General features: G+C 62.0%; 2 protein-coding genes across 9 annotated transcripts in view; one reads left to right on the plus strand and one right to left on the minus strand.

The window, feature by feature from the left end:
- Positions 1–1790: 1790 nt before the first annotated feature.
- On the minus strand, positions 1791–9019 carry TNFRSF13B (TNF receptor superfamily member 13B). Its single transcript, XM_075164879.1, has 5 exons — positions 8893–9019; positions 6423–6563; positions 5241–5357; positions 4361–4612; positions 1791–2913 (listed from the first exon to the last, which is right to left on the minus strand). The coding sequence occupies exons 1-5, from the start codon at positions 9017–9019 to the stop codon at positions 2639–2641; spliced, it is 912 nt and encodes a 303-aa protein (XP_075020980.1). The 3' UTR covers positions 1791–2638.
- A 9536-nt stretch (positions 9020–18555) lies between these two features.
- MPRIP (myosin phosphatase Rho interacting protein) overlaps positions 18556–27178 on the plus strand; it is an 82791-nt gene continuing 74168 nt past the window's right edge. For all 8 annotated transcript variants that reach the window (XM_075165397.1, XM_075165398.1, XM_075165396.1 and 5 more), the window contains exon 1: positions 18556–19114. In XM_075165397.1, coding sequence (XP_075021498.1) covers positions 18995–19114 — 120 coding nt within the window. In that variant the 5' untranslated portion in view covers positions 18556–18994. The remainder of the gene's footprint in view (positions 19115–27178) is intronic.

Consider the following 27178-nt stretch of genomic DNA (forward strand, 5'->3'; position numbering starts at 1 on the left):
GAGGGCGAGCACGACCAGGAGCGTGACGGGTAACAGGGGCAGGGCAAAAGGCTGAGGGAGGTGGAAGAGGAGTGTGAGGATGAGCAGGAGCGGAGGCTGAGCAAGAATGCGAGTGGAGAGACGCGGGGAGACCAAAGGGTGTAGGAGACGAAAGGCAGAGCAAGAGCAGATGCCAGAGGACGGTGGGCAGGCAAGAAAGAGTAAGACTGAGCTGGAACGGACACCGAGAGACTGATGTAGAGGGGGAAGCTGATGTAGAGATTAGTCTACACAGAGGTGCAGACTGAAGAGAAGTTGAGGCTGAGCAGGGGTGGGAGGCCCAAAGGGGTTGGGAGTCTAAGGAAGAGTTGAGGCTTTGCAAAGGTGGAGGCCAAAAGAGGGTGGGAGTCTGAAGAACAGTTGAGGCTGAGCAAGGGTTGAGGCCAAAAGGGGGTGGGAGTCCAAAAGGGGGTGGGAGGCTGAGGAAGAGTTGAGGCTGAGTGTGTGTGTAGTCCAAGGTGGCTTTTGGAGGTTTAGAGGAATTGGGATGCTAATGATGCCATGGTATTTGGGGCCGTGGTGTCAGACACTATGGGAGCTGAGGCCATGGGGCAGGAGGCCACAGGACTGGAGACCACGGGAACTGATGCCGTGAGACCAGAGGCCATTGGAGCAGATTCCACAAGAGGGATGGAAGATGATGCTATGGAGTTGGAGGCCCCAGGAGAGGTGAAAGGAGATGCCAAGAGGGAGTGGGAGGCCAAGAGGGTCTTCAGATTGAGAGGGTGGGAGGCAGAGGAGGTGTGGAGGGTCAGAGCGCAGGAGGCCACGGGAGGGTGGGAGGCCCATGGACTGTGGTGCCGAGCGAGGGTGGGAGGTGACAAGTGTGAGAGGCTCCGCGGGTGGAGGTCCGGGGGGAGGCCCGGCGGGCGGAGGCTGCCGCTGTCACTGTACCCTGCCCGCGGCTTGCTCGTGGCCAGGGTCTGTGTTTTGTCCTCCGCACACATGGGTAAGCCCTTGCTCTCCCCATCGCGCTGTGGGGTGGTGGCCTTGAGGGCTCACCCATCGTGTTTAGGAGACCCATCTGAGTAAAACGAGATTTCAGTTTTGAAAAGGCTTATTTTCCCCCCTCGGATGCAAGTGCAGCACAGTACAAAACTCATCCCTCGTGCTGCTGCGGGATAAGGACTTTGCTAAACTGAGGGAAAGGCAATACGCAAGGATAACAAGATGGAGAATTGTCAGGTTGGTTCCTGGAGCAATTCAAGACAGCAAAACTTTGCCCCACGTACCAGCTGGTGGACCAACGTGTGGGCTTAGTCCTCGCCTTAAACCACCTCTTGCACTTCCTGGTTCTAATGGGTTTCACATGGTCCTAACGCCTTTCTGCTTTGTGGACATCACTGATGGCACTAGCTTTGTCATGGTCACCCCCCAGGTGGTGCTTTCTTTAGTGATAAGAAAACATTGATATTTAAAGAAATACATAATATGGAGGGGACAGAGTCTAACTCTCTGCTCATGCTTTCTCCAGCTGTCTACTTTCCCAGCACCAATTTGTGCATATATTGACTTCTATGTATTCTTCCAAGTTTGAAGCTCTAGTTTGAGAAAGTGGAGGGGATGAGCTCCTACCAGAAGTGATTTCTCACCAAGCAAAAAAATTCTTACACTCTCCTTTAGTGAAAATGAGAACTTCAAGTTATATGTTGAAACCCACATTTTTCCATAGTAGCTTTCAAAGCCAGGTCAGATAAAACTCTTCCCTCAAAGCAGCTGTATCTCTAGCTGGTTCATCCCTTTTACCAGCTATTTTGAGTAACCCAGACCAGACGTACATAAATCCAGTCTTTAAGAAAGTTCTCAGACTTGGATGAGTTTTCACTTCTAAACCCAACTGCATCGGGGATTTTAGTGCCTGTCCCAGCTCCTCCCGTGCAGCTTTGTGTCCTCTCACAAGGCAAAGCCTGGCTGTCCCCCCTGACCTGTCCTCCCTGCCCAAGCAGCGCTGAAGGCTGGCAGCGGAGCTTTCCACGTTGTGTCTTACCAAATACTCTGTCCTGTAAAGAAACTTCCGTTAAAGTCAGAAAACACCACTCTTGAGAGCATGGCAGTGGCATTCAGTGGACATTATAGCTTCCACGAGTAACTTCTTGGGTCTGAGTCCGTGTTTGAGATGCTTACAGCTCTGTTTGTGAACCGCTTGTGTTACACGGTAGAGTTTTCCGGCAGGGAAAGGTGTGCTCTCCGTGGGGACTGGTGGACACCACAGTCTGATCCTGGCTCTGCATCAACACCCTTTGCAGAGATAAAGTGACGGTGATGGTGGAACCAGGATGAGAAGCCCCAATGACACATCACTCCCGATGACTGGGACGCACGGAGGAGTCTGCAGAGGTCAAGTCGGAGGATGAAGGCACTGCTAAATGGGAAGCGACTTCTATAACTGGGAGTGTACAAGAATAACGAGAATTTCATTTCCTGAGCAGAAGAAAACAACGCTGCCTGTAGCCTACAGCCCTTGGGCAAAGACTGTGCCAGGTCCGCCGGTCCTGGTAGAAGCCATGACAGTCACTGGAAACGGAGGGTGAAGCAGCTGTGTTCTGGGGGCAAGGGAGCATCCCTCCTTTCTGATCCTGTGCAGGAACATTCGCTACGGTCACGCCATGAGCGTCTTCTCTTGTGAAGGAGAACATATGATTTTGAAGTGGCCGTCGTCAGGGCTGGGAATGGCCCCCGCGCTTCCCGTGCTGCATATCCCGCTGTGGGAGGGAGCAGCTCTTTCCCCTATGTGATGGGAGGTGCTGTGGCATGATTTGCTCTCTTGTACAGCAGAGCCGTGTCCAGGGAAGCAGAAGCCACAGGTTTCCACCGGCTCTGGGACCCTGCTGCCGGTGGATCCATCACCAACGCTGCCCGCTTCCACCAGACGATCTGCAAATAAACTATGTGCATTAGCTCAAGGGTTTTTAGGAGCACCTTTTACCCAAGAAATGCTTTGCAGTGCTGCACTAGAGCCTGTAAGGAGCCAGTCCTGGAACTGGAGAGGACATCCACCTCCCAGCGCTTTGATAAAGCCCACGGCACTGTGTGGGGTGTGTGATGCATCGCCTGCCTGCTCGCACCCCGTCCCGCCACCCTGGGAGGTCTGAGGGGGAAATTGGAAAGGGCCTTGAACGGGGAGGCTGGAGGTTTAGCACTAAACTAAAGCACTTTAGCACTAAAGCAATTGTAATATTTATGACGTTACGTGTAAATTGTCTTTTCGTTAAATGCTGCTTTTGTAGCATATGCAAATGCAACGGTGCAGCAGGGTGCGAGGTGGCAGCGAGTGCAGCGGGGCAGGCTGGCTGCCCGCGGGCGGCTGAAGGGACCCACGGCGCTCTGCGCTGGACGCTCGCTGTCGAAGGGCTCTGCTCCGTCATCTCGGATCTGATAAGCAAGGTTAGGCTAGGGGTGTTAAAAAGCACACAGTGAATCTCTTTGAACCTGGCGGCCTCCCTTACAAGTGAACGTTCAATGCCACTGTGTCCTTCGACCAAAGCAGATAGGAACGGCCTGAATTACGGTTCTGGAGGGTGACTCCCAGCCACACGCCCGCTCCTGGGCTTTTTCTCTGTGATTTTTGACATCCAGCATGACTGGCTTTGAAGTGTACGTATGTAAACATGTATGTGTATGCATAAATAGGTAGACAGACCTTTTTATTTTTAAAGGCGGGGAGGAGAGGAGGAGGGAGAATAAAACCATCTTTTCTATGCTGACTTTACTGCATGCTATCCTTTCCCTATCATTTCTCCCTAAAGCAAAGACTCGTGAAGCCCCTCTGGTCCAGGACTAAAACTTCAGGGTCTGATGCTGCAGGATAATTCAGCAGACCGGCTGCATCGTTAGCCTTTTGAAGGAGCAAGTAGCCTGCGTTACCATGGCTCTTGCCAGGTAGCAGTTCACCCCAAAGCAGCCCCAGCACAGCCCCGAGTGAAGGAACCCAGAGCTGCGATTGCCACGAGAGCCCTGGGCCTTCCTTGGGCGGGTGGCTCATCGTGGAAGAGGTTGGCTTTTTGCAAGTCCTCCCTCCCCGGGGCTCAGCCTCCGGGAAGAGGCTGGAGAGTTGCTGGTGCAGCCCCAGCCCCTGCGTGGTGGTGGGAAGCCGCGCCTGTGACTTTGCAAGAGAGGGGGTTACGGTGGAGAATCCGGGCATGGGGATTCGGTCCTGCTCCTCTTCCAGGCTCAGAAGAACCGCGTCGCATGTCGTTTGCTTTCTCTCCCTACCCCTCTTAGGAGCTGGCTCTGCTTTCTGTCCCTCCCAGCGGTACCTGGGAGCCTGTCCACCGCGAGCTCCCCATCCTCTCCCAGTCCCCCCAGTGCAGCCAGCACTCACCTTTGGAGGAGTCCTCCCTGCGGTGGCAGGTCCCAGCGCTGGCTTGGCAGGAGACCACCTCTCCCTTCCTCCGCAGGTGGGTCCAGCCCAGGAGCAGGGAGCAGATGAGGGCGCAGAGGCAGAGCCCCAGCAGCAGGTACACCACCAGCCACGGCTCCTGCTCCCCGCACGCCTTCTGCTCCAGCACAGCCGCGGGCGGCGAGGCCGTGACCAGGGCGGCTGGCGGAGGGGGGGTGGCCACCAGGGCACCCGCTGTGGGCCAGGCAGAGATGGGTGTGCTTAGAAACCCCTCGGGTATGTGCTTCACGCTATTGACTCTTTGATAGGGAAAGGGTGTTGCTAATGGCACTTGTGTACTCTGCTTGGGAAGAATTTGAAAGCAGCTATGCACCTCTGTTTGCTTGCATTTCTCCTCCATGGCGAGGTAGAGGAGATCTCTTCCCACCCGCCATTCCCACCTTCCCCCTTCTCCAGTGATCACATCTCAACCCCCATGTGGGAATTGCAGATCTCAGGGAAAAATAACCCGTCCCCTCCCGCTCCCCCTCCCCGAGGGCTGGAGGCAGCTCGGCGAGGTGGGAAACGCGATGGCTGATCCTGCCCCGCGTAGAGCCAAAGGACGGGTCTGTAAAACACCGACACGCGAAAGGGAGAACGCCCTGTGTGATGGAGAAAGCAGGAGGGAGGCGGGTGCCCTGCCTGCCTTTTCCCCGGTCCCCGTGAAATGGCGGCGCCCACGCACGCAACCCCCAGGTTGAGGAGAGGGGGGGTTGCTGCCCCTTTCCTAGCTTTGGTCCCATAACCTGGCTCCTCTTCCAGCCCAGCCCAGGGGGGTCCTGCCCCACACCCCCGCTCTGCCTGCCCTCGCGCGGGGCCTTACTTTCGCAGGACGGGGCGCATTGCTTCGGGTGCTGCCCGCAGACCGTGGTGCAGTTGATGCATTGTTTCAGGAGCTTGTCGTAGTAGAAGCCGGCTCTCCTGTTGCATTCCATGGACTCTGTCGGAAGGAAGGGAGACGAACCTGGTGTCCTGAGCACGTCCTCCTCCCCTGTCACTTGAGCACGAGGCTCCCAAACCGCTGCCCTCCCACCACCCCCGGTGCCTGGGTTTGTGCAAGGAGGAGCCCGGGGCCGCTCTGAACAAGCTCATGGCCCCGACGGGCGCAGGGCGAGATCCGCGTGCTGCCCTAAGTGTTGACACCCTCTCCAGGGCTGGCAGGGTGACAGGTCCACAGGATTTGCAGTGGTGTTTGGCCGTACGATGAATACTGGGGAAAGGCAGCTGGGTGGGGAGGGGAGGGGAGGCAGCCAGATGTGTGCAGCTGTACCCACCTGCGGCAGCGAGCTCCTGGATGCTGCTCTTAGAGCTGCTGCTGCCCTGGAGCTTGCACAGCTTTTCGGGATGCACCAAAACCTGCCATAGCACTGGCTCGGGACCCCAGGGATGGCATCTCCTGTCCTCAACGGGGAGACGTGACTTGTCGCTGCACGCAGCCCTGCCGCAGGGCTGGGTCCCCTGCGCTCTAGGACAGGGTGCAGCAGTCCCAGACTCGCCGGGGAGGGAAGGGGCCATGCACAGGGCTTGGGTGCAAAGTGCATCTGTCTCTCTTTCTCCTCCTCACCTGTTATCACTGCTCCTTGGTGCCTGCCCCAGTACGGGGCTCCCAGTACAGCCTTGCAAATGTACAGCTTGAGTTTATAATTATCCACATCAACTGAACCTGATCTCGAGGCCCTGCCTTTGGAGGATGGGGTGTCATCTGTGGGGGATATGGGTGTTGATGCAGCTCTGGGAAGGCTCCCTGCGATCCCAGAAAGGAGAGGTACAGAGAAGTGGGCAACTTGATCCTGGTCTGTGCTGAGCTAGGAAGCCGTCACGTTCCCCAGCATTTTTGGCTTGAAGCTCTGTTAAGCTGAGCTGGCTCGGCGCCTGCCCTGTGGTTCATCCCAGTGCCTGTTTTCCCCTCCCAGCTTTGCCCCATCGCTGCCTGCTCGGTCCAAGGACAGCCCAGCCCCGCAGGCAACGGCCCCGCGGTGCCCGCGACCGGCCGCCCGGCACTCACCGCACAGGGCAGCACACCTCCTCACTGTGGACCGGCCGCATACGAGGCTGCAGGGGATGCACTGGCAAACGAGGGTGTCCCAGTACTGCTGATCGGTGCAGTTGTTCGTGGCATTCCACCCGACACGTGTCCCATCCATGGCTGCGGAACGGGAGGCAAGTAGGTACGGGGTGGCCCTGCAGGCACCTCGTCCCGCTGCTGGGGCTGGGACCCCTCGCAGGGCGATGCCCGGCTGTGCCCCAGCCCTCTCGGGTCCTAGGCTTGGGCAAGAGCATGCAGCAAAATCTGCTTCGGGCTTAGCAAGCTCTTCAAATGATAACCTACGTGTCCTGCGCCGGTCCCTGGGGACATGCAGGGAGACCACCCCGCCTTACAGGTGGCCCTGCGCTGCGCCCCGAGGGCCTGGGGATGCACGCAACTGCCTGCGGGGGTAAGAGCAGTGGGAACCGCTCCTGTCTTCACGTGGTTTTCTGAAAATAGCAGAAATATGACCAGAATGACCACTGGCAAAGTCTTGTGAAACAATTTTTAGTTCTGGAAACTTCTGAATTCCTCTGCGGCATCGGGGCGGTTCATGCCATCCTGTGCGTAATTTCTGACATCTCTCTTTGGTGTTCTGGCATCATAACGGAACCCCATTTTGATATGTAAAACTCCCCTAAGCGGCAGAAGGAGGGACGCCTCTCTGGGAGACCTTTAAGCACTGGTTTCACCAGCGCCAGCTGGATGCCTGGAGGTGGACGTGCTCTTGTCCCCGCGAGGAGCCGTTCGTCCCATCCCCCTCTGCCGCGGTGCGCCCTGCGCCTGCGTGGGCTGGATGTGATGCCAAAGGCGCAGGAGCGAGGCATCGGCAGCAGCCCTCAGCAGCACAAAAATCTAGCCAACAACTTACAATTTTAAAAATGAATTTGCTAATTAGCTGAAATATTTGTGCACGTCTCCATCTTTGGGTGCTGCATATCTCTGTCTGCAGCCTCAGCTGTGCCACCGCAAGGGTTGGCCTTGGAGGGAACCCAAGAGATGGTCTCAGCCCCTGGCCGTGCCCCTGCTGACCCCCACCCACCGCTCAGCAGTATCTGCCGGTGTGCCGTGCCGTGCCGTGCCGTGCCGTGCCGTGCCGTGCCATGCCGCGCCGCACGTGGGGTCTGCGGCAAGCGCAACCGAGCAACTGCAGGAAGCGCTAACCCAGCCCGAGGGCGGCCGCAGTGGAAATGCTGACCGAGAGGGCTCGTGGGCGACCGCATCCCTCTGCAGAGCCGTGCCGGGGAGCCGCAGCTGTTTCCTGCCGGTGCTGACAGGACCCGAAAAGTTTAAAACTCCCCGATGCCGCAGCACGGCGCTGGCCTCCGCCCGCCCAAAGGCTGCACATTGCCTCGGCTGCAGCCTCTGCACCGCAGCCATTGCAAAGCCAAACTTTGATTTTTATATGAAACCCCCCCGTAGCCTGGTGGGGATCTCTCCTTCTCTCTCTCTAGTGCTTGGGAGTGTGCAGCAGTCGGGCACTTTGCACGTCCGTCTGTCCTGCCGTTGCCCGCGCAGCACCTTCCCTGCGGAGGGGCTGAGGACGGGCTTCCCCCGCTGCCTGCTGTGAACTGGCTCCTACCCGGGGCCGCACATGTAAAACCCTCCCATCCTCAGGGATAAATCCACTCTGCACAGGGATGCTGGCCTTATAGTCCCAGTTGTTCAATTACCATTGCTATAAAATTAAATAATTTCTATCGAGCTGACTGAAGACATTCCCCAGGGCAGAGCGAGGCTCAGGCCGGCGCTCTCCTCAGATGCTCTTTGAAGATATTTTGTACCCAAAGGGAAGAAAAAGAAGACCCCCACGGATGGCGGCGAGCCCTGGGGGTGGGGGCGAGCCCTGGGGGTGGGGGCGAGCCCTGGGGGTGGCGGTGAGCCCTGGGGGTGGGGGCGAGCCCGGCCAGCCTTGAGCTACGGTGGGGTTCCACATGGGATAATTGCTTGGGAAACGGAGATTTGGGGGCCGGGGGGCTGCAGGCTGGGCAGCTCCTTCCCCGCTGCTGCGAGGGCAGGTTCAAGCCGGGTGTTTGGCCCCATCTAGGAAAAATCCTGCCCGAGGGCTGAGCTCCCCTCCCCGGGGAGCCTCGAGGTACGCGTGGTGCTCCCGGCACGGTGCAGCCGGGCTTTGCAGCCACGGGTTTTCCAGCGGAGCCGGGTGCGTCTCCCCCTCTGCCTCTGCGCCCACCAGGCACCAGCACCCCGAACTCCCCTATGGACCCCTCATCCAAAGCATTAAGCGACCATTTCGTCTCCAGCCCCATGGCGCTGACTGTCTTCAGCAGGGTGGAAGCCCTTTGTGGTGGCTCTGCTCCTCCAGCGAGAGCCCGGGGAGACCCCCCGCTCCGGGCCAGCACTCTGGAAGTGCCGCCGTGGCCCCCAGCCCTGGCACGGACAAGCCCCTCACCCCCATCTCCCCGCGCAGCCCCTCCATGGGGTAACTCACGTTTGACTCTCCCGTGGCGTCTAGTCCCCCTCAGCTCCTGCCATTGCACTGCGAGCTCCAGCCCCGAGCCCGTGCATTGCTCGGGAGGTTTATTATTAGAGATAGATTTGATTAATGCCTGGGCCATGTGTTTCCTGGGGTTTCCCCTTATCCCTTCGATGCAAATCGGCCACACGTGCAGCGCATTGCATTGGCTCGCCAGGCGTCCCTGGGCTGCGGGGGCTCGGGGGCCGGGGAGGGAGGGACCCCGCGGGTCGGTGTGTCACCGGGCGCGGGGAGGGGTGTCCTGGGGCAGGCGGCCACGGTGCGGAGGGGCTTGCAGGGGTGGGGGCTCTGCGGCACCTGCCCTCGCATGGCCCGGCTGCGATGGGATGCTTCCTTCTGCGGAGAAGGACGTTTCGCTCTGTGGAGGAGACGGCTACCCCGGGCCAGGGGAGCCGGCAGGCGACCCTGTGGGTTGTTGTTTTCCCAGGCTTTGCCGAGAAGGAGCAGCTATGTCAGAGCAAGGGGCCATGCAGCCACAGGGGATGCCACCGCCTGGGGCTGTAGGTGGAGAGGAGCAAGTCCCCCTCGCTGCGGCTCTGTGTCACGGCCGCAGAGCCCCCGCGGGCACCATCCCACCGACGCCGCATGGCACCGAGGGCCGGTCCCCCTCGCCGGCCGGAGCAGCTGCGGCTTACCCTGCCTCCGGCCGGGACCAAGCATGGCTCTGTGCACCCATCCTTTCCCTGTGCGCAGGACGGTCAGCCCACTGGCCTGCCTCCTGCTCACGGCACGTAGAGCACCTCGTGGGCCCCGATAAGGTGCTTTAAACACTGCTTTTCTCTGGTGCATCCGTGTCTCGGAGGCAGGAGGGCTGCGCTGTCCTGGGCTGCCCTGCGTGGGCAACAGAGGTCCCGGCTGGGCTCGGGGCCCGGTGCTGCCCTCGCTGCTGGCAGTGGAGCTACACGAAGCATTAATAACACAGCTTGGTTTTCACAGAGGGAAGGAGCTACCTCTGCGCTGCTGGCAGCCTCCAAAAGTATAGCTGTGTATTTATTTTTAGATCTCACCTCACCCTGCAAGTGGAAATGGGCTTGATCAGCAAAGCCGGGAAGGAGCCGGCAGGCAGCACCCCCAGGGCTGCCTCAGCGCCGGGATTCGGGATTCAGGGCGCGCTGTGCTGCTGAGAGCGTCCGCCCTCGCTCAGCCGGCGCAGGAGGGAGCGGCTGCGACCGCCGCCACGGCTGCCCTGCTGCCTCCGACCGGCAAAATACCCCGGGTAGATCTGGAGCCGCATGATGCTCCATAGGGAACGTCTGGTGAAAACAAAGCCAGACTGTGCGGTTCCCCCTTTTCCACCGGCAGCGCATTCATTTCTGGAGGTTTCTCCCCCTTTCCCGCAGAGGTGCTGGGCAGGGCTGGGCCGTGGCCGTGGGGCGAGGGGCGAGGGGCGCTGGGAACGCGGCGGGAGGGTGACTCAGCTCAGCCCGGAGGGACCTTTCTGCAGAAGCAGCTGAAGGGGAAAGAAGAAGCAATACCTGTTACTTTCTATATACATCAGCGGGGCAGCATCAAGGTTTTTTCCGTTCAGTTCAAAAACTCCTACTTCGTGCTTACCGTGGTGATCCGCAACTGAGAGGGACCAAAAGGCCGCTTGCAGGGTGCAACGCGCTGTGTCCATTGCAGGGACGGTGGAGATGGAACCTGCTCACAGGGAACAAAGCCCAAAGCAGAGAAACCCAGCACCTCACGGCTGCTCGGTCCTGCGGTGGCTGGATGTGGCCCATCATGTCCCAGCTCCCACCGGAGGAAGGGAACCAGGATCGGCACCATCAGATGGACCGCGGGGCTTGGAGGAAGGACTGGGAGAGGAGGCACACCATGGCCACAGGGACACTGCAGCACCAATGCTGTGCCGCATGTCTGTGGCTCCGCATGTGCATCTGATGCAAAGGATGGGATCGTTGCTGGGTTTGTGTCTCCCACTGGGAAGACCTGTGGAGGGTCCCGGGAGGGAGCAGGAAGGCAGAGGCATGGTTGGGAGGGGGGTTGCATGGTGCAAGGGCTTGGGGGGAAAAATGCACCTTTGACTGCATGTAGCTGGTGGCCGTCCATGCACAGACTCGTCCCACTAGCACCGTGCCCCGGGCAGACGGCAGAGCCCGTGGCCCGTTCGCTTGCAGAGCTAAAGCCGATGGCGAAGGAAATCATGATTTTGGCATTGCCTGCGCTGCTTGAGCGTGGCAGAGCATGGCCCTGGAGCGACGGTCCCGGCCCTGCGCTCCGGCTCTCGGGGTTTTGCAGGGGAAACCTGCCTTTTCTGTAAATAGCAGCGGGAGACTTGCAGTTTCCACCCTGGTGCACCCTCAAGAAGGAAGTGAGAAGCACTTGGGGGCGGTTTGTCCCTCCTCGCTGAGCAGAGACCAGGCAGTGTGATTTCGGCTTTAAAATTCTCAGTGTATGCTGTGACCGGAGCCCCATCTCCCCGGCCGTGCCCCGAGAGCCATCACCCCCTCCCACAGCCCCCGAGGCTGGCGTGTGCCAGACGTGGTCCCCCGTGAGCTGCCGTCTCGTCCCTGGGGATCGTCCCTGTGCACTGGGACGCAGGCAGGGATGGGGCAGCAGCCGCCAGCACCCTGTCCTGGGTTCCTGGGTTAAACCCTTCCTTTGCTGTGTGCCACTGGTGGGAGAGCATCGACTGGCAGTTCCCCAGGCAGCCTCCCATCGTGGTGCATCCTTCTGCATGGCTTTGCATCCCGCAGCATCCCCTCTGCGTCCTCCCGCATCGTTTTGCATCCTTCAGCACCCATCTGCATATGGCTCCAGAGGTGCCACGGTCTATTTGGGGTGATAGAGCCCAGTTTTGTCCCAACATGAAACGTTTTCTTCCTCTGGGCTCTTGCCCCAGTGGCATTGCTGCAAGGAGAGCTGCGGGTGGCAGGCAGACAGGGTGGATAACGTTTGGCTCCCAAAATTTTGGGGGGCAAAAATTTGCCTCACCTTCCCTTCGAGCAGCTTTGCTCCCCTCGTATTTTCCTCGCCCTCAGCCCGTCTGCCTTTTGCAGCCCCTGGGCTCGGGCGGGCTTGGCCTTGGCCAAGGCATTTGCTCGCACATGTGCTCCCTTTGGGACCGGAAAAAAGGGGCTGTGGCGGGGGGAAGGGGAAGAACAGTCATTTTGGGTCGAAACCCGCAACTACGAGGCCGGGCTGAGCGCAGATGGCTCCGACCATGGCTTCTGAGAACTCCTTTCTTTCACCCTAATTCCCTGCGGACGCGTGCTCTCGGATGCGCTGGGGTCAGGATTCGCCCGTCCCCTGCGCGCTGCCTGGCTGTCCTCCGTGTCCTGCCACCGCCGCCGATTCCTCGCGGCAAAGCGCAGAGCTGCTACGTGACCAAAGCCACGGGGTTGCCGGTGCGCAACAGCCACCGCCGCTGCCTGGTTTTTCGGTGCGGGCAGGTGCGCGGCCGGGTCGGTGGCGGCACACCGGGTGTCTGCGCAGGACCTGCACCCACGCACAGCTGCAGGGCCCACGGCCGTCCCGTTTGTGAAGAACCGCCATGCCGTGCTCGCGGCCGCGTCTGGAGCTGGCCTGGCTGCCCGCCCTGCCTGCAACGCCGCAGCCCAGCCGGGAGGCGCGGGCAGCGACGGCTCAGCCTTGGGGGGCCGGAGAGCCCCGGGGTGCTGCTCCAGCTCCCCACTCCTGCAGCCCATGGGTGCCCGTCCTGCACCCGGATGCGATGATGCCCGGCCTGGCCATGCTCCGGGCTGTTTGGGTCTCTCCCCAGGAGATGGCACCCTTGGCTAGCCCAGCCTGGCTCCCCGCTGGGTGCTGGGTGCTCTTGGCTGCCTTTGCAGCCCCGACACCCTCCAACCGGCCATTCCAGCCCCGCGCTCGCCCAGCCAGGCCAGGGCCTCTGGGCCAAGGATGCCGCCCCACAGCAGCCAAGCTGGCTCCTGCCCGCTCCCCAGGGCCAGCCGAGCCCCAGTGCCGCCGTTTGCACCAGCCCCTCGTGCAAGGTGGGGTTCAGATGCCCCCATGCACCCACACTGCTCCATTCCCCCGCTTTGCACCTCGGTCTCATCCTGCCACTGCCCCACGGGGCTGCAGCGGGGCATCATCCCGAGGATGCTCAGCACCCACCGGTGCCCGGGTGCTGTGGCAGCCCCCGTGCCGCAGGGTCTGCCCCCTCGCAGCGGCTGTGCCAGGGGGCCGCAGGCGAGCCCCGGGGCAAGCCGGGCTCCAGAGGTGCCCGTCTGCATCATCGGGGGCGATGCTGCAAAAACCACCTTGCCAAAACCCGGCACGGATGAGGAGAGGGAAGCGTTACTGGAAACCAGGCTGTGTCCAAGCTCCCGAAACCCGGTAGCCAGCTGGAGAGCGAGGACAGCCGGACGGGCAAAGACCCGGCTTGGCACTGGGCTGGCACGGAAGCGAGGATAAAACCCTCTGAACGCAGGGGCAGGGAAAGGAGGCTTCTGTGCCAGGGCTGTGTGCTGAGGTGTAAAGCGTGGGCGGCAGATAAGGAGGATGAGTCAAGGAACAATCTTTGGCCAGAGCAGCTCACCGGGTAACGCGGCGTTTTTAAGCTGGCGGGAACAACTCCCTGTCCCCATCTCCGACACGGCTGGATTTTCTCGGGATGAGAGGTGTTTCTGGCAGGACCCTCGCAGGAAGGGGCTTGCAGGCTGCCGAGGAGCTCTGCTGTTAATTTTTAACTCTAAAAACCCTGGGGAAATTCCAGAGGGCTGGAGGGTGGCCAGTGGGAGTCTAATATTTAAAAGGAATAAAAGGGTTGACCCTGGGAATTACAGACCAGGTAGGCTGATGGCAGTCCCTGGGCAAATTATGGGCTGGGTAATTGGGGATACTGTCAGCCAAAAATTAGAAGCTAAAAATATAATTAAGGTCGTTAGCTTGGTTTCATGGATGGCAGCTCCTGTCAAGTGAGTCGGCTTTGGTTTTTGGCATGACTCTGGGCTGGCTGATAAAGCTAATTGTGTTGCTGCATTATAATGGGTTTCTCCAAAGTACTTAATTTACGGCCATGTGACATTTTCATTTGTAAAACTTGCATTATATGGAGTCAGCAGAGCAGACATCCGACGGCTGCGGCTGGCGGCTCAGGGGCGGTGGCCAAGGATTGCTCGCGATGGAGGAAGCTGAAGGAACCCGATTTTGCACAGGACGATATTTTTAGCAGGGATGCTGAGGCTCGCGGTGAGAGGGCAGTCGGCAGGACAGGCAGCCGTGGCCCTGGCAGGGGCATCCGCGCCCAACAGGCAGGGCCCAGCCAAAAGGAGGGGACGAGTGGGAACAAAAGAGCCGGATTTTCCCTGCTAAAGCACAGCGAGGTCCATCGGCAGGAAGCAGCCATGGGACCCGGTCACCGATAACCCGACCGGGAGCGTAATTAACCATTGGCCCAATTTTAGGAGAAGGGTATGAACTCGCAGGCATTTGGCATCTCTGGACAAGAGGAAATCTCTGCTTGGTGGGACGTGATTTAATGCGGCTTCTGGGACGAGCTCAAGCCTCTCTGTAAGAGTGTGTGTGTGCATCCAGCAAAGCAGAGGGCTGCGCTGGACCATCCTCGTGGTCTTTTCCAGCCCCGTGGAAGCTGCATCCTCCTCTCTGGGCTGCATCAGCTGCAGTCGAGCGCTGTGGATTTCCTCCAGTGGATAATTGGGGTCCTTTTATTTTTCCCGATGGGAAAATCGGGCACAGGTAGGGCAGGGCACAGACACAGGGGCAGCCTGGGGGACTTTCCCTCCATCCGTGAGGGTGTTTTTCACCCCCACACAGATTTCTAACCTGTGGGTTTGACCCCTATTAGACGCAGGGTGGCTTGAGGGGCATCCAAGCCTCCCCAGCCAGTGGCTCCCCTGCCAGATATTCCCCAGGCAGGGCTGGGCTGGGGGCTCTGGACCCCCCCACAGCCAGCCTGGCTGGCTCGAGGGGCCGCATCCAGCCCCCCACGGCTGGGACTGCACTTGGTGCAGGGCAGGAGGAGCAGAGCCCTCGCAGGCGCCGCTCGGTCCAGTGGGGATCCCAGGGCTTGCCAGCTTTAAACCATGAATCCTGCCCTCTCCCCTGGGCATCCATCCGTCTGGCTCCACCGTAATGACAGCGAGGTGGCGGCGCAGAGAGATTAAATGACTTGCCCAAGGTGCCGCGGGGAGCGATGGCCACCCAGGAGGAGCACCCAGCCATCCTGCTCCTGCCCCAGCAGCGCCCGGCCCCGCGGGAAGAAGTGTCACATCGCAGCTTCGCCTGCAAAACGAGGCACGGCCACGTGTACCACGTCCCCATCCCGGTGACGTCCTCACGGGTGGAGGCGGTGGATGGTCCTGGCGGGACCTCCACACCACGACGGGGAGCGGGTGCTGCTCTCCTCTCGCCGGTGGGGTTTGGTGCCCACCGAACCCTTTCCCGGAGCAGGAGGGTTTTGCCGATGCCCTTCCCAGGCTGGGCTGGCGCAGCCAGAGCCGGTGACTAACACCTCCTGGTTTGCAGCTTGTTTACCTGGCGCTGGGGCTTCGGTTTGGATGGCTGACTCACCGCAGCGCCTTCCCCCTCTGCCACTGCAGCTCCCTGACGAATACTTTCCATTTTCCCATTACTTTAATTACCCTCGTTTGAGAAAACTGCTCCGGACTGGCTCTGGGCTGAAAAGACCTGTTACACATGGCTGCCCCAACCGGGCGTCCCCGCGGCGGGGGCACTGGGGGGACGGCGGGGTGGGATACCCGCCTCCGCGGCACACGTCGGGGACCTCTGTGCCACGGCCGTGCCGGGGCCTGGGGCATGCAGGGAGAGTCATCGGCCGTGAGTTTTCGGTGGCCCCGCTGGCTGCACACGTCGAACGCGGCACACGGGCGGCCGGCGGCGCACGGACGCCGGCTCTGGCGCAGCTGAATGCGGCCCGACAGGTTTGTGGAGAGGCCCGTCCCGTTCGGCTGGATTTTTGGAGAGGCTGGAGCCAGCCCCGGCACCAGCCGCTTCCCGCGAGGTGCTGCCGGCTCCGGCGGGGCCGTGCGCGGCGCCAGGTCGTGGCCCCGAGTCACGGTGCAGCTCGGCTGCGTCTCAGGGCAGGCACAGCCCATGGCACGGGAGACGCCGGTCCCGGCTCCATGATCCGTGCCGTTGCTGTGCCCTTTTTGGGGAGACGGTGCCCCGTGGTGCTGGGGAAAGAGCAGCCCCTTCACTCCTGGAGGGTCCCCCCCCAGCCCGTGGGGTCCTGCCCCCTCTCTGTGCACATCAATGGGGGGACACGCACCAGTCACCCCCGTCCCCCTCTCCCCCAGCTCCCCACCCAAAGCCCTTCTGGAAGCACGTCACCCTGCTCGCCCCGGCCGCGCTCGGGGAGCACGGGAGGGTGCTGTGCACATGGACCTTGTGTTGGCTGCGGGTGCTGTGCCTCTGCCAACTCGCGGGGAGCCCCGAGGAGGTGGCGAAGAGCTGGGGACCACAGGGACAGCACGTGGAGGTGCTCAGGGAGCTGCAGAAGGGCTTTTTGATGGAAAAAAAAGCTGGGCATCTTTGGGATCTGTGGGATGCAGGGCACGCCAGGTCCTCAGCAAGGGATGTGGTGGGGAATAATCCAACAACATCAGGGCTGGAGGGAGAGAGGAAAGAGGGATCAGGGCAGGAAAACTGTCCGCCCTTCTCTGAAGAGCAGGCGTTCTGCAGTCACGTGCCAGGTGAACCCTGGACCCACGGCGAGGGTGTCAGGGTCTGTAAACCCCGGAGGGGAGAATCCTCCCTCCCTGTGCTGCTTTTACAACGTTAGGGTGAAGGGAAAGGTGAGAAAATCCACCCAAACCGGCGATGCGTGGGGTGGCCACCCCTCAGCCTGCACGTGCCTCCCGGGAGCATCGCGTGGGCTTGGGGCCGCCCGGGCAGCCGGTGCGGGGCCGGGTGAGGGTGCAGCGGTGCCATTGGCGCGGGAGCGGGGTCAGCCCCGCAGCTCCGCTGTCCCATCCTAATCCGTGGCACACCGGCACTGTGCGTGCTGCGAGTGGCAATGGCAGGAGGGAGGGAGATGATTAAAGCGGCCTTTGATGAAGCAAAAATTAATAAACAAGCAAGCAATTGTGCCGGTCTTTATTTACTCCAGGATGACAGCGTGGAGCCGGCGCGGCGAGGCCGCCGAGGCCAGGCCCCACATCAAACGGCGGGGCAGCGCCAGGCGCGAGGGGACCGTGACACTGCCTCTTCTCCGACGGGTTTTTCCTGGTCCCAACAAACCCGGGAATGTCCGCATGGCTGTTCCTTAATAGCAGGGTCCCATCCCATGCCAGCGGGGGATGTTGGGGTGAGCAGGAGATGCTGTGTGCCACCGCGGCGTCCGAGCGCGGCGCGACGTGCCGGGCTGGGGTGCATTTTGGAGGTGCCGCTTGGCACGCTCGCCGCGTCCCCCTGCCCCGGGGCTGGCGTTCCCACCTCCCTCCTGCCGCGGTGATGCTCCACAGGCGCTGAGGTCCTTGCTCTGGCCCTTCTCTGGCTGATGTGCAGAATTAGGGCTGGGAGAGTAAAACCAGACCCGACGCGTGTCCGCGGGTTGGTCCCTCGGCCACTCCTGGGAACAGAGCCGGGAGGCCAAACCCGCACCCTTGCGCCGGGTCCTTATCGCCCGGTTGGGCGTATTTACCTGCCGGCGCTGCCGATTTCCACCCGATAAAAATGCACTGGACAAACAGGAGTTCCCCGCCAGCCCCGGGGCGGTGGCACAGTGGGGGACATGGCTGAGGCGGGACATGCACCCCTGTCCCTGCTTTGTCCCCAGTGGGTCACCAGCCGCCGCATGTCGCAGAGCTGCAGGAGGGGCACGAGGCCACATTGCCCCCCACCGAATTTGAGTGTCCAAGCGGGTGATGAACCCACCCGTGCCAGGACTGGGACTGTGCCCAGGGTTGGGGACGGGGTCGGGGTTAATGGGGGCAGTGACTCTGCTGCAGGGGTTTGGCACCCCGGGTCTGTGCCACCCAGGGGGCCGTGGCACCAGGCACTGCTCCAGGGCAGGGGCAGCGGTGTGGGCTGGCCCCCGGGGGGGGTGCTGCACCCCGGGGCACCCTTGTGCTCGGGGGTGGCTGTTGGGGTGCAAACCCCACACGTTGCACCGTGTGTCCCCACTGCTGGGTGGCCAGGAGGGGCTTGGGCTGTGCACGGGGCTGTACATGGGGAGGTCGCTGCATTATATGGGGGAGCTGTGCAGGAGGGGGCTGTGCACAGCGGGGGGGGCCGTGCGTGGTGGTGGGGGGTCAGTGCAAGGGGTGGGGGGGCTGTGCACGGTGAGAGGGGGTCTGTGCACGGTGAGGGGGGGTCAGTACACGGTGAGGGGGGTCCGTGCACGGCAGGGCTGCGCAGCAGACCGCCGCGCCGAGGGCAGAATGCGGGGGGCCCCACGCAACTCCCCCCGCGGGGGCTGTGCCGAGCCGAGCCGAGCCGAGCCGAGCCGAGCCGAGCCGAGCCGAGCCGAGCCGAGCCCGCCCCGAGCTGTCAGCGCGCCCCCCCTCCCCCACGGCCGAGGGGGGCCGAGGCGGCCCCGCCGCGCCCTCCCCTCTCCTTGCATCCCATTGGCCAGGGAGGCCTTTTGTTAGTGGCGGATAGCCGCCTCCATTGGCAGGCGGGGACGTCCGTCCGCGGTGCGGCCCCGCCTTCTTTTCCGCCTGGCTCCGCGACGCTGGAAACTTTGCGGGCAGCGCAGTCGGCAGCGGCGCCCGCAGCGCCGAGCACCCAGGGCCGCACCGGAGCCAGCGGGGCCCCGCACCGCGCCGCCGGGCACCGCCCAGCCCAGCCCAGCCCCGCAGGGCGGGGGCACCGCGGCCCCTGCGGGCCCCTCCGCGCCGCCCGGCCATGCGCGCTCGCTGAGCCGCAGCGGAGGCGGCCGCCTTTTGCAGTTTGCTCCCGTCCCCGCTTTTAATTTTATCTATTTATTGGGTTTTTAGGGTTTTTTGTTTTGTTTTGTTTTGTTTTTGACGCTCCCCGCCGCGCTCCGCAGGCGCCAGGCGGAGGCCGCGGCCCGCGGTGAGGGCGGGCGCGGGGCGGCGATGGGCGCGGCGGCGGGCGGGCGCTCCGCGGGGCGCTGAGCGGGCGCGCAGCGGGCGCGGGGCGCGCCATGGCCGCCAAGGACAACCCCTGCAGGAAGTTCCAGGCCAACATCTTCAACAAGAGCAAGTGCCAGAACTGCTTCAAGCCCCGCGAGTCCCACCTGCTCAACGACGAGGACCTCAACCAGGTGGGACCTTCCCCCAAAACCCGCTGTTTTCCCCCCAAAATCCGCCCCGGGGCTCCGCCCCCTGCCCGCCCCCACGCCTCCGGCCCCAGGGCGCCCTGGGTCCCCGTGGGGTGTCTGCTGGCCCCGTGGGTAGCCCGGGGTCCGGTGGATGGTTAGAGCCCCGTGGGTGCCTGATGGGTCCACTGGGTAGCTTAGGGTCCCACGGGTGGCCCCATGGATAGCCCAGGATCCTATGGATAATACAGGGTCCCATGGATGTCCTGGAGTCCCACGGATAGCACAAGGTCCCATGGGTGCCTGCTGGCCCCATGGTTAGCACGGGTTCCCATGGGATCTCCGGGGGTCCCATGGGGTGCCTGCAGGTCCCATAAATATTGTAGGGCCTTGTGGGTGCCTGCTGCTCCCATGGGTAGTGTGGGCTGTGAGGGGTGGTGTGGGGTCCCATGGGGTGCCTGCTGACCCCACGGATAGCACAGGGACCCACAGGTATCCATGAATCCCATGGGGTGTTTGGGAGCCCTATGGGTGCTCTCTGGTCCCGTAGGGTGTCCAGGGGTCCCATGGGGTCCCTTGTCTCAGGGGTGCCTGCTGACCCCATGGGTGGTGTGTGGTCCCATGGGGTGCCTGCTGACCCCACAGGTATCCATGAATCCTGTGGGGTGTTCAGGAGCCCCATGGGTGCTCTCTGGTCCCGTAGGGTGTCCAGCTATCTCATGGGGTGCCTGCTGACCCCATGGATACCCAGGTGTCCCACAGGGCACCCAGCATCCCCATGGGTGCCCACTGGTCCCTCAGACCGTGGCCCAGCCCAGTGCCTCCTCCCCTGGGGCCTCACCCCTTTCCTGAGGCCATTTGGGGACCAGCACCTGCGCTTGGGGTGATCCCAGCCCCTCCTGGGGTGCACGGCAGCAGGTGGGGGGTATCCTGTGGGCTCCTGTGGAAGATCCCAAAAGTCCTGGGAAGAACTCAGCTGCAAACAAAACGTTCCCTCCGGGATGTGCCGGACATGGCTCCCCACAGCCCCCCGCTTTCCCGGGGGACGGGAAGGCGACCCCTGCTCCTTCCCGGTGAGGTCCCAGTGCGGGCAGGCTGGGGGGCTGCCAGGGCTGGGCCTTCCTCCTCCTCCTCTTCCTCCCAGGCCTGACGCAGGCCCGGAGGCCCATGCACCCGCGGTGGGGGGGCATTTGGGGTGCGGGGGCCCGTCCGTGGTGTCGGGGTGCGGGGAGCAGGGCCGCCCTCCCTCCTCCCACACCTTCCTGGGCCGGGGCTGACATCCCCGCTCCCGATCCTATTATGGCAATGAGATCAGACATATTGCTGCGCTCGCTGGGGGGGCGGTGGGGGGGGCATAACGAAATCTGAGGGCTAATATGGAAAAAATGTAACTGGAAAAAATGCCGTGGTGTGTGCGGGAAGGGGCGGGCGGCGGGGAGCGTCGCGGCTGTGCCCAGACAAAGGAGCCGTCCCAGAGGGGGCTTGGGAAGAGCCCCCCGCTCCCGGCCGGCCGCTTGCCGCGGCCCCGCCTGGGGTTTTTGCTGCCTCCTGGGTGCAATGCTTTTTTATTTTTACTGGGGGGGTTCAAAGCATTGCACGCTGCCCCCCCCAGCGCCTGCCTGCCCCTGCTGCGGGGGGCCCGCCGCCCTCCCTGGGGACCCAGGGCCCAGAGCCGTGTTTCGGGCAGCCCCTCGTTTGCTTTGTTCCCGTCGGGGTGGTGGGTGGCCCTGGGGGGCTGCCACCATGGCCGGCTCCCGTGGGGACGGGGTCAGCCCCGTGGCCGGATCCAGGCCCCGTACTGGGGCTCTGGTTGGGAAAACAACGCGATCCTGCTCGGCTTCTCCCTTGCAGCTGGGGTGAAGTAATCCCGCTTCCCAGATAAGATGGTGGCTCTGGTAGCGTGTGATGCACGCACGCACCCTCCCGCCCCGCCGCGCAGCCCCCCGTGCCGAGGAGCCCCCGGCCGCGGCCGGCCCAGCGCCTCCCTGCCACCCTGCCCACCTCCCCTCCGAATTCGTGCCCCCTTGTCGGAGGAGGAGGAGGCTCCGCGCTGCAGCGAGGAGCCTGGCTGGATGTGGGGGTGTGCTCGCTCCGAAGCACAGGAATAACGGTTCATTTAACAGCTCTGAATTTTTTTGCCTTTTTAATTTTTTTTTTTTAAGCTTGGTTTGCATAGCCTTGTGGGGGTCCCGCACCGTAGTGTGGGGACTCGTGCTCAGTGCGTCCCGTTCACCCCGTGGACAGGGACCGTGTTGGTGATTACCTCGAGTCAGGCTAGAAAAGTCCTTTTGAGTCATCTGACCTTTCTACTTGGCTTGCAGGAAAGGTGAAGGTACTTCACACTTACGCACTCGTGTCTTTTTTGGATTTTTATTATATAAAAATACCTGTGTGGGCGTTAGGAGCTGCCCCTCCTGCTTCCCGGGGTGCTCCGGGGCGCTGGAGCTGCTTGGGGCAGAGACCGGTGCGCGTTTGCAAAGCGTCCCAAATACTTAGTGGTAGTGGTGGATTCCCATCGTACTTGGGAACCGAATTAGGAACAAGGCTGGGAAGGGGGAATCCAGCCCCAAACATCAGGATTAATGAGCTGGAGCTCTCTAATAATAATCGGACTTAGCGCTTCCAACTTCAAAGGGCTGCGCAGACGCTAAGTCCCTAATCCCAGGAGCGCTGCGTTCACGAGTTGTTTTTGTGCGTGGCTGTGCTGCCGGCCGGGGGTCGGTGTGACTTGGGGTGGCTACATGTGGTCCCGCCGCCCGTTGGAGCCTTGGCCATCACCCCCAGGGCTGCAGGCAGGAGGTGACGTGCCCTTGACCCCCCCAACCTGCGTTTGACCTTCTGGGGTGCTCCCGTGGCATGGGAAAAACTGGGTCAGTCACCACGTCTGCTCCCCCTTCGGGAAAATCTGTTGCTGTGGGTCTGCCCCGATGTACCCGAGCCCCAACGTGGGCGCTCAGAGCCCTGCGATCCTGTGCGGTGGCAGGATCTGACCCGTGGTGCCTGGTAGACATTGGTGCTGTTGATGGCTCTATCCTGGCTGCTCCACCCACCCCTCGCCAGCTCCCCTGGCACTGCCCCTTTCCCGGCAAGGGAGAAATTCCCTTTTTGTGGGAATTCCCTCTTTCCTGGCAAGGCGTGCCTGCGCCGGCACCGCACCGTCCCCTTTAACCTCCTGCAAACCGTGTGCGGAGGTCAGCTTCCCAGAGCCTGCCCCGGGAGGGTGGAGGGTTCCCAGGGACCCTCTTCCGTCTTCAGGACAAAGCTGGTGGGACCCTCTTCCCACCCAGGGCTCTGCAGGGCCGTGGGGGTCTCCCCGTGGGGTCCCCGCTCTCCACGCCGGCTGGCCCAGACCGAGCCGTGCCTGCGCACACGTGCCTTTGGCTTGTAAGGAAGATGAAGCCCCCCACGACAGGAACAGGCTGGGAATTAACCTCAAAATTACTCTTGGCCTGAATTGGAAGAAGAGCAGAGCGTAAAGCAGTTGCTTTTAATTTTCTCCATGCGTGTGCTCTCTCGGGGCAGGGGGACTGGCACAGATAGAAGAATTTGAGGACGTCTTTCCAGCTACCAGTGCCTCTTTTTTCTTTTTTTTTCTTTTTGAAACCGTGGCATGGATGCCCAGAGGACCACCCAGTTAGAAAATGGAGCTTGCAGACTTTTCCCAGTGCCTCCTCCCACCCCAGCCCGTAACACCCCTGCCCAGTGGCGGGGGGGGTGGTTATTTCCATCTCTCCTCCTTTGGACATTATCACTTTCCTACTGTTCTGGACGCCAAACAGCCGTCGCCAGCAGCCCCGAGGCCGGAGAGTGTCAGCGTTGGGTCACAGGCTTGGCTTTGCTCTGGGGCATTGCATCGATGGGGCTGTGATGCCCTGGGCCGGGGTCTTGTCCTGGCTTTCTATTGTCCGAAGGGTGGCAGGGTGAGGGATCATGTCCCGGGCATGCTTTTGCCTCCACCCCCTGCTCCTCGGGGAAGGAAAAGCCCCCTCTTTCCTGGAAAGCAGCCCCCGCGCTTGCATTCCCTGCTCCCGGCTGCTTGTATCATGCTGCAAAAATCCTAATTATTAGGACCAAACAGGGGGAGATTCTCTGCAAATGTCAAACCCGTCTCCGTCGGTGGCTGCGGTGGGCAGGGACTTGGGGGGCACAGCCAGAGGAGCTGGGGTGGGCAGGGTCATGGTGGCTGTCCCCCACGGGCAGCATCTCGCCCTCGGAGAGTGGCGTGCAGGCAGTGAGGGCAGCGGGGGCTTGGGAAGGGTGTCAGGTTGGGTGCCGGGGTCGGCTTTGGGTGCACTTAACCCTCTGCGTGGCCCAAGAGAAGAGACGTGGCAGTGCCTTTGGGTACTGGAGAACCGTCCCCTTTGCACACTTATTTGCTGCTGGTTTTTTTGCATGGCGCCGCACCTTATCTGCTCTGGCACCCGAGGAAGTGATAAATCCCCTCTCCAGCACTCTGGAGAGACGTTGCGGCTTCTCCCAGGCGCTGAGGAAGCCCCGATGTGGGAGGCGGTTAGATACGCCTGCTCGCTGTGGGGCATGCCGGGCTTCGGGGCTGCTCGAGGAGGGGGAGCTGGGCTTGCAAACCCCGTTCCTTCCCACTTCCATTTTGCTGCCGCTTGACAAATTGCCCGTGCACGCTACAGCCGGCCTCTTCCAGCTCTTGCTCCGACTGCCCAAGCCGATGGCAGCACTCGGACCTGAGCACAGGGCCAGGGTATTTGCAGGAGGAGACCGGCTGTTTGCACGCGGGGTGAATTCAACCTTTCCCCTTCCTGTTCCTCCGGTCGGTCGGTCCCTCCCGCTGCCCACGCGGCAAACTGCCCAGGCAGCTCCTTTCTTCGGGGTTTGCCGACGGCTGGGTCAGGGCTGCCGGTGCGCCGGGAGGGCTGTGCCGCACGTGGTGCCCGCCAACCGCCCCGCGGCAGCGGTGCCTCGTGCTCCTCACACCCCAGGTCCGGTCTGTCCGGTCTGGTTTGGCCTCTTCCTACACGGTGAGATGTGTTGGCGGTGAAAGCCTGGCCTGGGTGATTTGCAGCTTCGGCAGCAGCCGGCTCATGCCCGCACCCGTGCTGTGCAAATGCGTTTTTGTGGGAAAGTGGGAGGTGGTTGGGGAGGGGACTGTCCCCACACCTCCAGGGGTGTCCCCAGGAGCTGCCTGGGTCTCGGGCTGGAGAAAGCTGAGCTTGGACCGAACCCGGGGGCAACGAGCGGCCGCTCGGATGCGGAGCTGGGGGCTGGAGAGTGCTTTCACGCCGGGAGCGGCTGTGGACGCCCACTGGCAGCACAGCAGCCTCCCGCGCTGGGGTTTGGCCCCGCTCCGTTGCCCGTCACCAAGTGACATACAGCGGAGGGGAAATACTGTACGGGCAGGGAAGCCGAGATGTAAGCGGCTTAACAGCCGAGGCTGGGCTATGCCCCCGGCCCTTGGGATTGCCGCCGGAGCGCGGGTTTGCACAGCGGTGTTTGCAGAGCCTCCCGCCGGCCGGGGTCGTGGGTCTCCGGCGGTCCATGCGGCATCCCGCTGGGAGCATGCAAAATGTTAAGCGATGCCTGTCTCTCAGTTCCTAGAAGCCACGCTGTGGGCAGGAAAGCCTGCTTGGACATCGCGTCCCATTCCTGCCCCAAACACCGTGTCACCTTCCCCATTCCTGCTGGGTGACGGCTGTTCCGACTCACCCATCAGCGATGTTCTCTCGGGCTCCAAGGTGTGCAAAACCGAGAGTAGAGCGGAGCTGAAACCGCCCAGATTTCCTCTTTTGAGGTTGCAACCACAGCGTTTGTGGTGACTTTCCCCTTAAGCTGCGCCAGAAACTGGTCCCTGCCTCCAGGGAGCTCTGAGCGGTTTGGGAGTCAGTGGCACAGGGGACAGTGACCTTGCTGTCTCTGCTCTGGGACCATGGTCTCCTGTGGGTGAGGCTGTGACCCTGTTACTGAGCACCCAGAGACGCGTGCAGGGAGCAGCAGGCACTGCTGTCGCTGCTTTCAGAGAGGCCCCTGGGTGAATATTGGCGCTAGACCCATAAAGGTGGTGGGATGGGAGTTACCGTGGGTTCACCTACAGCCCGGGTCAGGCTGGGTTTGTTTTCTAGCAGAGCTACTGGAAGCCTCGGCACAGCGTCCCCGGTGCACAGGGCTCTCTGCGTTCAGCGTTGGAGGCAGAGGCTAAAGCTCCGCTGCAACAGTCCATTTTTTTTTTTTCCCCTTCCCACTCACTTGCCAAGCCTGAACAAAACAAGCCCTGCCTCCACCCGAGACAGGCTGATTACTTCTACCGGCAGCCTAAACAGATTATCCCTCCCGCCACGCGCTCGGAGCCAGGAGTCTCTCCCGGCGATGGATTCGGACTTCCCTTGGAGCACGTTGGGATGGGTGGGGACTGGCTGCGGGGGCATCCCCAGCCTGCCTGGGCATCCCGGCACCCCAGTGGGGATGTGGTTGCTCTGCCACGGGGCTAAGAGGAGATGTGGGTGTCAGCAAAGCTCCTCTGTTCCACCTTGTGCAAGGAGCTCCTGCGGGCACCGCACGGCCGGCGCTGTGTGGCTCTGCTGAGCACCCTGCTTGGCTGGCTGGTTTGCACAGCGGAGGGAAGAGGCGAAGGCGTGAAACAAACACTGCAGGTGTGAAAGGCTGTCCAACGGGCATGCCGGTTGGTGTCACAGCCCACCTCCAGCCCTGTGACCTGGTGCTCCATGGGCTGTCAGGCTCCTGTGACCTGTCCTGCCTGCTGGAAGCAGGTGACTGTGCCCTCGCTGCCCTGCAGCCCTGGGGATGTGCAGCGGTTCCTGTATCACCCTGTGCTTTGGAAAGTGCTGAGTGGCTCTGCATGTCCTTCGAGCCCAGTCTCCTGGCTGCTGGGAATCGCGTTCCCAGTGCTGGTGGAGCTGGTTGGGGTGGTTTGTCTGTGCCTGGGTAGCATCAGCGCGGCAGCTTGACAGCTTGGTGTAAACCAAGCTGGGGCCGCTTCCTTCTCTGCTTCCTCCCACCCGCCGTACTGCCAGCGCCGGCCCTGGGCCCTGGGCTGGAGGCAGCGTCCTCCCCGCTGATGCAATGCAGGCCTGCAGGCCGAGGGGACGGGTGCGGTGGCCGGGGCGGCGACCCGAGAGGCAGGTGAGGGGCTGCGGCGCACACGCAGCACAGCTCCGGTGGCGGGCCCTGAAGCTAAGCAGGGCCGGGCGGGATCAGAGGCGGGATGGGATACCTGGGCGTTCCCAGAGGTGCGACAGGAAGCGGAGCGGTGACGCGGGGGCGTTTCTGCCTGAGTCAGCCTCCACCGGTCCCACGGGACGTGACGGAACCGGGCACTGTGGGGCTCCAACCCAACCGCACCTCCCGTGCGGTGGTGCCCTGGAAGGCACTGTGGCTATATCACTCTTTTTGAGTGACAAGGCCCTGCAGATCTCTCCTGGGGTGGTGAGGCAGCGGCTTCGGCACCTTGCGGCCGAGGTTGTGGCAGGTGGTTGGCTTCGTCACCACGAGCCGTGCCGGAGGAACCGGCTCTCCTCTTCCTGCCCGCCCTGCAAGCATCATCCCACCCCACCCTAGACGTGGATGCATCGCACTGCCAGCAGCTGCCCTCTGCTCTGCTTTCCACGTCGTTTTGTGGCTCACCCTTCGGCCAGGTACCGTCTGGATAAAAGCAAAGCCGCCCAGCGCCCGAGCATCCCGTGTGGCTGCCACCCGTGGGGAAACTGCCCGGAGCTGCCCTTCGGACATCGCCGGAGCTCGCGGGAGGCGGACGGGGCTCTGCGTGGTCAAAGGCATCCTGGGAACCCCAGGATTGCTCTAACACCGTCCCTTAACGTGAGGTTGGACAGACCTGCTTGGACGGGGGACGTTTTTGCTCTGAGCTCTTGCTCGGTGCTGTGCATTGCATTTTCCTCCTCTTGCTGAGCTCTCCGGAGGAAGCCGAGCTGGTGCGAAGCGACGTGCGGCTCCAGCTCCATCCTGGTGCGGTAACGCTCCCCTGGACCTGCCTCCCGCAGCGGCATCGAGCGGGTTCATTTTAAACCTCACTTCAGCAGGGCCATTCCAATGCAGGTGTGATGGGTTTATTTCAGACACTTTGTGCGC

The sequence above is a fragment of the Calonectris borealis genome, chromosome 16 (genome assembly GCF_964195595.1).
Source record: "Calonectris borealis chromosome 16, bCalBor7.hap1.2, whole genome shotgun sequence".
Lineage (NCBI taxonomy): Eukaryota > Metazoa > Chordata > Aves > Procellariiformes > Procellariidae > Calonectris > Calonectris borealis.